The sequence below is a fragment of the Onychomys torridus genome, chromosome 8, assembly GCF_903995425.1.
Source record: "Onychomys torridus chromosome 8, mOncTor1.1, whole genome shotgun sequence".
Lineage (NCBI taxonomy): Eukaryota > Metazoa > Chordata > Mammalia > Rodentia > Cricetidae > Onychomys > Onychomys torridus.
In genome coordinates, this window is record NC_050450.1 from 75,854,168 (window position 1) to 75,864,192 (window position 10,025).

The window sequence follows — 10,025 nt, forward strand, 5'->3', positions numbered from 1 at the left end:
GGATTCTATCCCCTTTCAAGTGAGGTTCATTTCTCTATCTTGTCTGGGAGATCACAGCAAGCACATAGAACTGTTCTGTAGTCTCTTTATTCCCTACCGCGAGGTACCATGGGTCTCATCTAATTTGAAGTCAAGGTTTTTTGAGCAAAAAAAATTTTTTGAAAACCTCTAACAATGCTAGTATATTACAAAATGAATTCATGTACTCGGGTTTCTGTCTCTAAACCCCTCCCCATCGTTTTGATTTGGAGAGGGCAGCATCCGCTATAGTTAGGAAAGACTATGGAGAGAGCTCCCTGTTCTCGGGAACCACCTGGCTGTGTATCACCCAAGCGCACTCTGCACTCTGCACCCTGAATCACCCCCGGGCCGCCCGCCCTGCCCTGCCCAAGCCCCTCCAATCTTGTTGAGGTAACTGGTCCTCTTTCTCCTCAGGAACCACAATTCCCCCATGGGCTGCCTTCCCGGGGGTGGGGTGGGGTGGGGTGGGGCGGGGCGGCCCCCGAAGGTGGCCCCAGTGTCCTGCCATCATCACCCTGGCAGGCGTGCGCCCCGCCGAGGGGGAGGGCGGGCTCGCGCCCCCGCTGGCCACCACGCGGCGGGAACTCGAGGCCCCATTGGCCGCACCGGAGGGCGTGCGGGGACTCGTGCGCCAACGGTCCGGGCCTCGGCGGCCGGGCGCTGGCAGGAGGGGGCAGGGCGCAGCGAAGGCCCGGGGGATCGAGAACGGTGGGAGAGCCAGGCTCGGCGGGGCGAGGCCCAGGGCCCGGGCGGGCGATGGAGGAGGCGCTGCTGTCCACCCCCATCAACCCCAACAACTTCCCCGCCAAGCTGTGGCGGCTGGTGAACAGCCCTCGGTACCGCTCCATCCGCTGGGACGGCCGTGGCGAGGGGCTGCTCATCGACCAGCCGCTCTTCGAGGCCGAGCTGCTTAGCCCGCCGGGCCCGGGGGCCGGGGGCGCGGGGGGAGCCGGGAGCGGCGGCGGGGGCGGCGGCAGCGGCGTCGGGGCGGCCGGGGCCGAGCCCGAGCTCTTCAAAACCACCAACTTCACCAGCTTCATCCGCCAGCTCAACCTCTACGGCTTCCGCAAGGTGGTGCTGGGTGGGCCGGGGGCGGCGGGGCCCGGGTCAGGGCCTGGGGCTGGCGGGCCGGCGGGCGACGGGCCACTCCACCACTTCCACAGCCCGCACTTCCGTCGCGACCAGCCTCAGCTGCTCGTTCACCTCAAGAGGCTCACCAGCGCCAACAAGGCCAAGCTGGCGGCCGGACTGGAGGTGCCCTGTCGCCCGCCCAACCGCTTCCAGCGGCTCCTCATCACGTCCGCCTCCGCCTCCGCCTCCGCCTCCACCTCCCCGCTGCAGCATCAGGACCCGCCGCCCCAGCCCGCCGGGCCCCGGCCAGAGCAGCATGGTGAGTGTGTGCCACCTGGATCCTCGCTCTCCGCCGTGCACGTGGGCGGCGGCGGGAGCATGCACCATTTCTGCACAACCCCAAGACTAGGTCACATCACCTGCGTCATCCTCACCTAGCACCTGCCTTTTCCCTGGCAAGAGTCCATAAGCATTCCCAGGTCTGTGCCCAGCTGCAAAAAGGACGGAGGCTTTAGGTTTGCTTTCTACTCTTCTCCAAGAGAGTGATCCCCAAGAGTTAGCCTACTTCCAAACCTCCTAGCCTAGTCTCTCCACTGTGATCAGTTAGAATAAGCAGTCCTTCGCCGAAGCATCAGGTGGGAAGGGGCCTCTATCGTCTGCCTGTCAGAACGAACGAACGGGCAGTCTACAGGTTCCAGTATGAAGGAACAGAGTCACTGCCCAGAAAACTTAAGGAATTAACCCAACCCAAGGAAAGGGGAACAGGTCCCTCGAGTGGAAATGTATTCTTGAAGGGACATGCCACTTTTCACCAATGAACACATCTAAGAAATCATTGAAATATTATCTATCTAAGAGGCAAGCCTTGTTCCTGTATAGAATCAATTCACTAGTACCTTCTTCCATCACAGCTAATTAGAGCTTAATGCTGACTGTTACTGGTGTGGGCAGACATAAAGCAAAGCAGCTCAAGAAGAAACCAAACAAAAACTAGATGTCAAGACTTAGTTTAAAAGAATTTTAGAAAGCACCCATTTATACTTTATTGATATTTCCCTCTTCCTGGTCATTCAGGATGGGGGAGGCTGTGTGAATATTTAGTGAAAAATTGAGAAACCTTTGGCCACAGTTCTCTCTTGGACATGTTTTGAAGTGCCTCTCTGCACTCCTACACACAGGTGAGGGTGGCCATGTTCCCTTGCTCCGTATGGAGGCCACAATCGACAGCTGTAACCAGGAAGCACAGGCACTAATCAGGATTTGGAAAAGTTTTCCCCCCCACTTTCAGATAGAAGAGAAGTAGAGACATCTTCAGACTGTTAGCATGGTTAAACATAAAGAAGTCTGGGTTATTTTTGAGGCATGGAAAGAATGTAAATGTGCAAATAACACTATGGCCCCTTTAATCTAGCCCCAGTACTGAAGCAGTACTGCATTTGGAAGATGAGAGCCGAGGCTTTGTGTCTGTGGAGTTTAGAAGATAAGGAGCTGGGTTAGAGTTCTAGTGACAAGCTGAGCAAAGGACAGTGGCGTAGGAATGTTCTAAAGGAATTCTAAAGGAAAAGGGAGCTGCCTCCACGTGGGCCTTGGTTGAGCTGAGGAATTGTGTGGAGAAAGAAGCGCAGACAGTCCTATGGAGTATGTTTTGAGGAAACGCTGGCTCGGGTTGTTCGGTTTTCAAGTCTCACTGCTAGAGGACATAAGGAGAAGAGAGAAGGAAATAACGATCTTAGGGCAAGCTCTTTTAATCTTTTCCCTGTCTTAAACTGGTGGTGTTCTTTTTGTTGGTGTTTAAGATGACACTTACTTACTTACTTGTGTATACTTGCACACACATGCTCTTGACATATGGCATGTGTGTGGAGGTCAAAGGACAAATTGTCACGAGTCTGTTCTCTTCTACTGGGGTTCAGACTCAAGCCATCAGGCTCGGTGGCAGGCACCTTTACCAAGTGAGCCCTTTTTTTGTTATTATATTTTCCCGGTTGGATTCATAAGGCCAGGGTCCAACTTATTTAAGCATTTTAAAGATTATTTGTTGAAAAAAAAAATGCTTTTTCGGTGTGTGGGGTGTGTGGGTGTGTTTCCGGGCATCTCCTATTCTCTCCCGGTTGTGTACGGTATGTGGCTGCCTCAGGTGTGATGTGGTCCTTTTGCGGTCCTGGGAACTGTTGCAGTTTGTCTCTTAGGTACTTCTATTGTCCCCCGCCCTCTTTTTTCTTTGACATTTTAATTTTAGGGTACAGGGTCTTGGTGTGTAGTCCAGGTTGACTTTGTGGTCTTCTCATTCAGCCTCCCCAAAGCTGGGATTATAGGCATGTGCCACCCTGCCTGGCTTCCCACACCTAGTTTTTATTCTATTTGAACTTGCCTCTGTTATATGACTGCTGCTTCTTCCTGCCTTTCAAATCCTTCTTAGTTATAGAATGGTCTATTTTAGGACCTAGTCTTCAAATTAGATCCATTAAGTCAAGAATATACTTGATAAAAGTGTGAAGATTCCATGGTTTTTTTTTTTTCTCCTTTTTGGTTAGGTCCGTTTCTGTATCTTGTTTTCATTGGCAATATAATATTTGTTATACTGGTCAAAACGAAGTTGAAAGTCTGGGGAGTTGATACTTGTGTGTGGACACAGCAAGTTTTCGATAAGCAAATTTTGGGATTCTTGGATGGAAATGGTTAGTTTGATTTCATTTCCATAAAAGGAATAGAATCTTGGCAGTGGTGGCACACACCTTTAATCCCAGCACTCAGGAGGCAGAGCCAGGCAGATCTCTGTGAGTTCAAGGCCAGCCTGGTCTACAAAGTGAGTTCCAGGAGAAACCCTGTCTGGAAAAACCAAAAAAAAAAAAAAAAAAAAAAAAAATCAAAAATCCATCATGCTCCACATCTCCAGAATTCTGAATTCAAATATTGCCAAATATACCTTAAAGATAATCTGAAGACATGAATATGAACTAATCATGTCTTCATTCTTTAAGAAACAAGTCGAAGTATGACCTTTCCCCCACTAACTGATTTGGGGGCTATTTTTATGAATACTTCAAAAATTTCAGCATTTTGTATTTTGATCACTTTCATCCCTCACTCCTCCCCTCTTTCAGATCTACTCCCGCCAACCTCACGTCCTCATACAGATCTGAATCTAGTTTATACCCTTCAAGAAAACTGACTCTCCTTTCCCTAGAAGCCATCAACTGTCAATAGTAAGGAATGACCTTCTAATCCTGGCAATATTCTTATATTATCGGCATCTAAAATAGGTAATGGCCCATCACTCAGAGTTTATCACCAGAGAAGCAGAATCTATTTATTTATTTATTTATTGGGTTTTTTTTTTTTGGAGACAGGGCTTCTTTATGGAGCCCTGGCTGTCCTGGAACTGGCTCTGTAGACCAGGCTGGCCTCAAACTCACAGAGATCCACCTGCCTCTGCCTCTTGAGTGTTGGGATTAAAGGTGTCTGCCACCACCACCTGGCCAGAATTTTTTTTTTTTTTTTCCAGAGCTGAGGACCAAACCCAGGGCCTTGCACTCTACCACTGAGCTAAATCCCCAACCCCAGAATGTATTTATTTATTTATTTGTTTGTTTGTTTGTTTGTTTGTGCTGAGGATTGAACCCAGGGCCTCGAGCTTGCTAGGCAAGGGCTCTACCACTGAGCTAAATCCCCAACCCAAGAATTTATTTTTTAATTTACATTTTTGGAACCCAATTAGAGATTTAGCAGCCTAGCCCTGGAAAGTCTGGAAGGTTTAGTGAGCTCTAGGTAACATGTAGTTTTGGCATGTGAAACATGCCAGGAGAAATCAAGTAGGGGATGGGGGTAGGTGAGATGCTCAGAAACACCTGTTGTGAAAAGTACCGGTTTCTTTAGGAAAACCAGAATCGTTAATGGTGAGTTCAAGGCATGTGGATATAAGAAACTGGTAGGGAAGCAACATCATAAAAGCTGCTCAGAGGAAAAATTGTTTTTTTTTGTTTGTTTTGTTTTGCTTTTGACAGTACTGGGCATCAAACCCAGAGCTTCACACATTCTAGGCAAGTTCTCTATCACTGGGTCATCCCCACATCCCCAGCCAAGAAAATTGTTTAAAAGATCTGGCGTTTGAATTGAATACTTTCAGTCTTCTAAAGTAGGATTTTGTTTGTCTTCATTAGATCGAGTGCTTGATTTCCTAGGCTCCAGAATTTGTGTTGTTAGTATTCATGCATGTATTTGTTTATTCTTGGTGTTAATCTTTATTTGCTAAGGAAATTAATTGCCATGGAAATAGAACGGAAGATGTGTAATGTGTTGAATGGTTTATAATTTGATTATTTGAATGGACAGATATTTGAGTGACATCTTTCAACATGTAGCTTACCACTAAAGTCATGCATAAATTAAGTTTTGCCTCTGTTTAATAAAGATTATCTCAATAAAGTAAATTGCTTAATAAGATTAGTTTAAGAAAGCATGTTGAAAGGAAATTGTGGGCTGGGCTGTGGTGGCACACGCCTTTAATCCAAGCACTTGGGAGGCAGAGCCAGGTGGATCTCTGTGAGTTCGAGGCCAGCCTGGTCTACAGAACAAGATCCAGGACAGGCACCAAAATAACATGGAAAACCCCGTTTCCAAAAAGAAAAAAGAAAAGAAAAGAAATTGTGAACCACATACATAATCAATAGGTAATATTCTCCTTCTGAATAAATTAGTTTAGTTTTTTATATTAAAGAATTACAATCTATAAAGTAAATCCAGGCTATAATGTTTATAGCTGTCATTTGCTCATTACATAATTTGTCCTTTTCCTCCCATTTTTAATCTGGTTAGATAAGGAAAAATAAATGCTGTGTCAGAGTCTGAGATTAGCCATCTGAAGTTTCAATCAGCGTTCCTGTGGTGCATGTGGGAGTCAAGTGTGTGAAGGCCACTGACAGCTGGGAAGGTCTCTGTCAGAGACTAAAGAAAAGGAAAATGCAGGGCTTGCTCTCTAGCTCAGGGGGTCAAGTGCTGTCCTAGCATATGCAAGTCATATGCAAAGGGTTCGATCCCCAGACCTGAAACAAGAGAAAAACTACTCAGCGAAGATGCTTGCTTGCTTGCTTGCTTGCTTGCTTGCTCGCTTGCTTGCTTGCTTGCTCGCTCGCTTGCTTGCTTGCTCGCTTGCTTGCTTGCTTGCGAAGATGAAGAAAACTAGAAGAAAGACTTCAAGCCTGACTTTGCTATAAGGATTTGTTGTTGTTAGGTAGAGTGAGGTGGCGCATGCCTTTGGTCTTGGCACTCAGTTGGCTGAGGCAAGAGAATGCTTCCCCACTTCACTTAAACCTGGGCTTGGGGTTGGGGATTTAGTTCAGTGGTAGAGCGATTGCCTAGCAAGCACAAGGCCCTGGGTTCGGTCCTCAGCTCCAGAAAAACAAAACAAAACAAAACAACCCCAAAAACCTGGGCTGTGTAGTGAGTAATCAGCCAGGTCAGGGCAGTATAGCAAGACTGTCTCCAGAAATGAACTACATAAACAAATTATAAAGTAAAGGAAACGAGGGGCCAGTGAGGCGGCTTGAGGAGTCAAGGTGCTTGCTGGATTTGATCTCCCGTAACCCACTTGGTGGAGGGGAGAACTAACTCCTGAAAATTATCCCGACAGCCACACATGCTGTAGCAGGCATGCTCAAACAATAAGTAAATAAGTAATCATTGCAATAAAGAAATAAACATAAAAGTAATTGAAAGGGGGCAAAGGGCATAATATCTTTGTGTCTCATGTTATGAATTCTTATTTGTTCTGAATTTTCTTTTATATGTGTAGTAGAGTAATACTTCTTTACTATTAAAGTTCCTGAATGTCTTGAGAGAATGCATGGGAAACTTTGGATTTAATTTAAACGTTAGAGGTCGGCCACTTTACCTTTATGACAGTCATGTTGAGAATCATCAAGAGTTGGCTATTCTTTCAGCACTGTGTTCTGAATTTGGTTTTGCTAAATTCAAAGTTCTGTTGTGTTAAAAATAGGTGATAGGTGAACAGCTGTGTATTTTGGCCTTTGTTTACTGTCTGGTGGTGTGTTGTACAGGTTGTAAACGTGTTCCTCCTCTCTTATGCAGGACCAGTGGCTGTAGGACAATTTCACCGGTCATTCCGGCGAGATAATTTGTCTCCTTATTCCTACGTGTCAACTTCATCCCACAACCACAGCACCTTCCCTCTGAAAGGTTTAGATCGAACCCCAATTCCTCCTAGAACATGGCAGAACTCCCTTGGAATGCACCCTGGACAAGTGGAGACATCTCCCACTTTTTCTGATAAAGGGGTTCCATTTCCTGTACTGCAGAGATTTCCAACTGAGGTTACTTATACGCTTCAGCCCAGCGCCACATCTGTACACGTTCAACAAGGTCCTCAAACAATGGTCAGCTCCTCCCAAAAATATAGTAACTACACACCCTCGGCACAGTACTCCCAAGCTTACTATCCAACAGGTAAGAGACATTCGAGTCCACTGGCTTCTATAAAGGTAGTTTATAAGAACATTCATCTTTTTGTAGCATTTTAATCTTTGTGTGCTTATCAAATAGGAATATGAATTTAAAAATGTCAGTGACTTTTTAACAAGACATATTTTTAAACAATATATAGTGATTAGGGGCTGGAGAGATGGATGGTTCAGTGGTTAAGGGAGTATACTGTCCTTGCAGAGGACCCTAGCACCCATAACTGCCTGTAACTTCAGCTCCAGGTGATCCAATGCCTCTGGTCTTCACTAGCATCTGCACTCACGTATGCATATGTCACCCCCCCATATACACCTAATTAAAATAAATTTTACATATATAATACATATATAAAGTTTCATTTGTTCTTAAAGATTTTGAAAATCTATTACCACATAAAAGTATGCATTTTTCAGTGACATGAAAATTCTATATCTTCAAAGTGTATTCTAGATCTGAAATTAAAATTTAGTGCCCTGGGAGGCTGGAGAGATGGCTCAGAGGTTAAGAACACTGGCTGATTTTCCAGAGGACCCAGGTTCAATTCCCAGCACTTACATGGCAGTTCACACCTGTCTGTAGCTCCAGTTCCAGGGGACCAGACAAAATACCATGCCGGGTGGTGGTGGCTCACTCCTTTAATCCCAGTACTCGGGAGGCAGAGCCAGGCAGATCTCTGTGAGTTCAAGGCCAGCTTGGGCTACCAAGTGAGTTCCAAGAAAGGCACAAAGCTACACAGAGAAACCCTGTCTGGAAAAAAAAACCCACCAATGCACATAAGAGAGAGCCAGAGATTCAGTGCCCTGGAGCCTGACTTCTAGTCTATCATTGTTGTGATGTTTACTCCAGTTTGTCTTTAAGATATATTTTTTTATTTCACAAATGAGATTACCTCATAATCAAATCATTTTAGTATTTTAGTAATGAAGCATAATAAGAACACATACTCTTTGAAAATTAAATCCTTAAAGTGTGATGAATGGTAGAACCCTGCACTAGTCACCCCAGCCAACTAAGAACTGAGGAGTAACGGACAGACTGACAACTGTAGGTGTAACTTCAACCAAGGACATTGAGGACAGGCTGGTCCATCCCAAGACACTGGGATCCTTCGAGTAGTTACCGTTGCTTTTACTTCTTGGGAAAAAAATTTAGTACTTTCAAATCCCTTTTTGCAAGATAGCATTATTTCCTTCAAATTACATTCTATTTTGTGTTTCGTCATGTGTAGTTCAGTGTTTTGAGATCAAGACAAAATTCACCCTCAGTAACCACACAGTACAGTTACATACAAAAAAAGTAGAAAAATTCTCATAATGTTTTAAGTAAGTTTGTAATTTTGTGTGGGTGTCAGTCATAGCTAGCCTTGGCTACATGTGGCCTGTGGCCATGGGTTGGACAAGCCTGCACAGAGAGGTAATAGACAGGAGACGAGGGTCCAAGCTTTTAGAGAAGACCAGAAAGAGGAGGAAGGGGACATTTCCCTCCTTTATGAATGAAGGCTCTGGTAGCACTGGTTTTCGTCAGTTTTGCAGCTCTAGAATCTCTGAAAGGGGTTTTGCTAGGCCGTTCTCCCAGGGGAGATTGAACAAATTAAGAGAAAGGAATGTAAACTAGAAAAGGAGTTAAATCATTGGTTGACATTTAAAATTGTAAATGTGGTAACTGTTCTGTTTGTGGTATCACTGTTTCCTAACCGTTAACATCTAAATATGCGATTTTTCCATTGACTCATTGCATTTGACCTAATACAAATTTCAAAGGTATTAGGGACACTTCCACTAAGTGTCCAACTAGAGTTCAATTGTGAATGTTTGGAGCTACTACTCCTCTGATGATGGAGCTGAGAATGAAAAGGAGAGTGAAAATGACTGAATATTTTTAATTGTTTTGCCTGTTAGTAAAAGCTGAAAGATTTGCTGGAGAGATGGCTCAGAGGTTAAGAGAACTGACTGCTCTTCCAGAGGCCCCGAGTTCAATCCCCAGCAACCACATGTGGCTCACAACCATCTGTAATGAGATATGGTGCCCTCTTCTGGCAGTGTAGGCAGAACACTGTATGTGTAATAAATAAATAAATCTTAAAAAAAAAAATCTGAAAGATTTATATAATCTGAAAAGAAACTAGAGTACTATTTTTGCTCATTAGAAGTTTTAAAAACTTACAGCCTTATATAGAAAATTATTAAGCTCTAATATTTTTCCAGATTTGCAGCTACCTTTTTTTTTTCCCCCCCGAGACAGGGTTTCTCTGTTGTAGTTTTGGAGCCTGTCCTGGATCTCACTCTGTAGCCCAGGCTGGCCTCAAACTCACAGAGATCCGCCTGCTCTGCCTCCTGAGTGCTGGGATTAAAGGCGTGTGCCACCACTACCCAGCTATAAACTTTCCTTTTCTTAAAACACTAAAGACTCAAAAGCTTCTTGTGGGTCAGCAGTTAAGAGCATTGGCTGCTCTTGAA

The 10,025-nt window shown here is 45.1% G+C and overlaps 1 protein-coding gene across 1 annotated transcript in view; it reads left to right on the forward strand.

Moving 5' to 3' along the window:
• Window positions 1-777: 777 nt before the first annotated feature.
• The window catches only part of Hsf5 (heat shock transcription factor 5), a 45,433-nt gene continuing 36,185 nt past the window's right edge, over window positions 778-10,025 (forward strand). Inside the window, exons 1-2 of the mRNA XM_036198093.1 lie at window positions 778-1,411; window positions 7,180-7,554. Of these exons, the coding sequence (XP_036053986.1) occupies window positions 778-1,411; window positions 7,180-7,554 (1,009 nt within the window). The remainder of the gene's footprint in view (window positions 1,412-7,179; window positions 7,555-10,025) is intronic.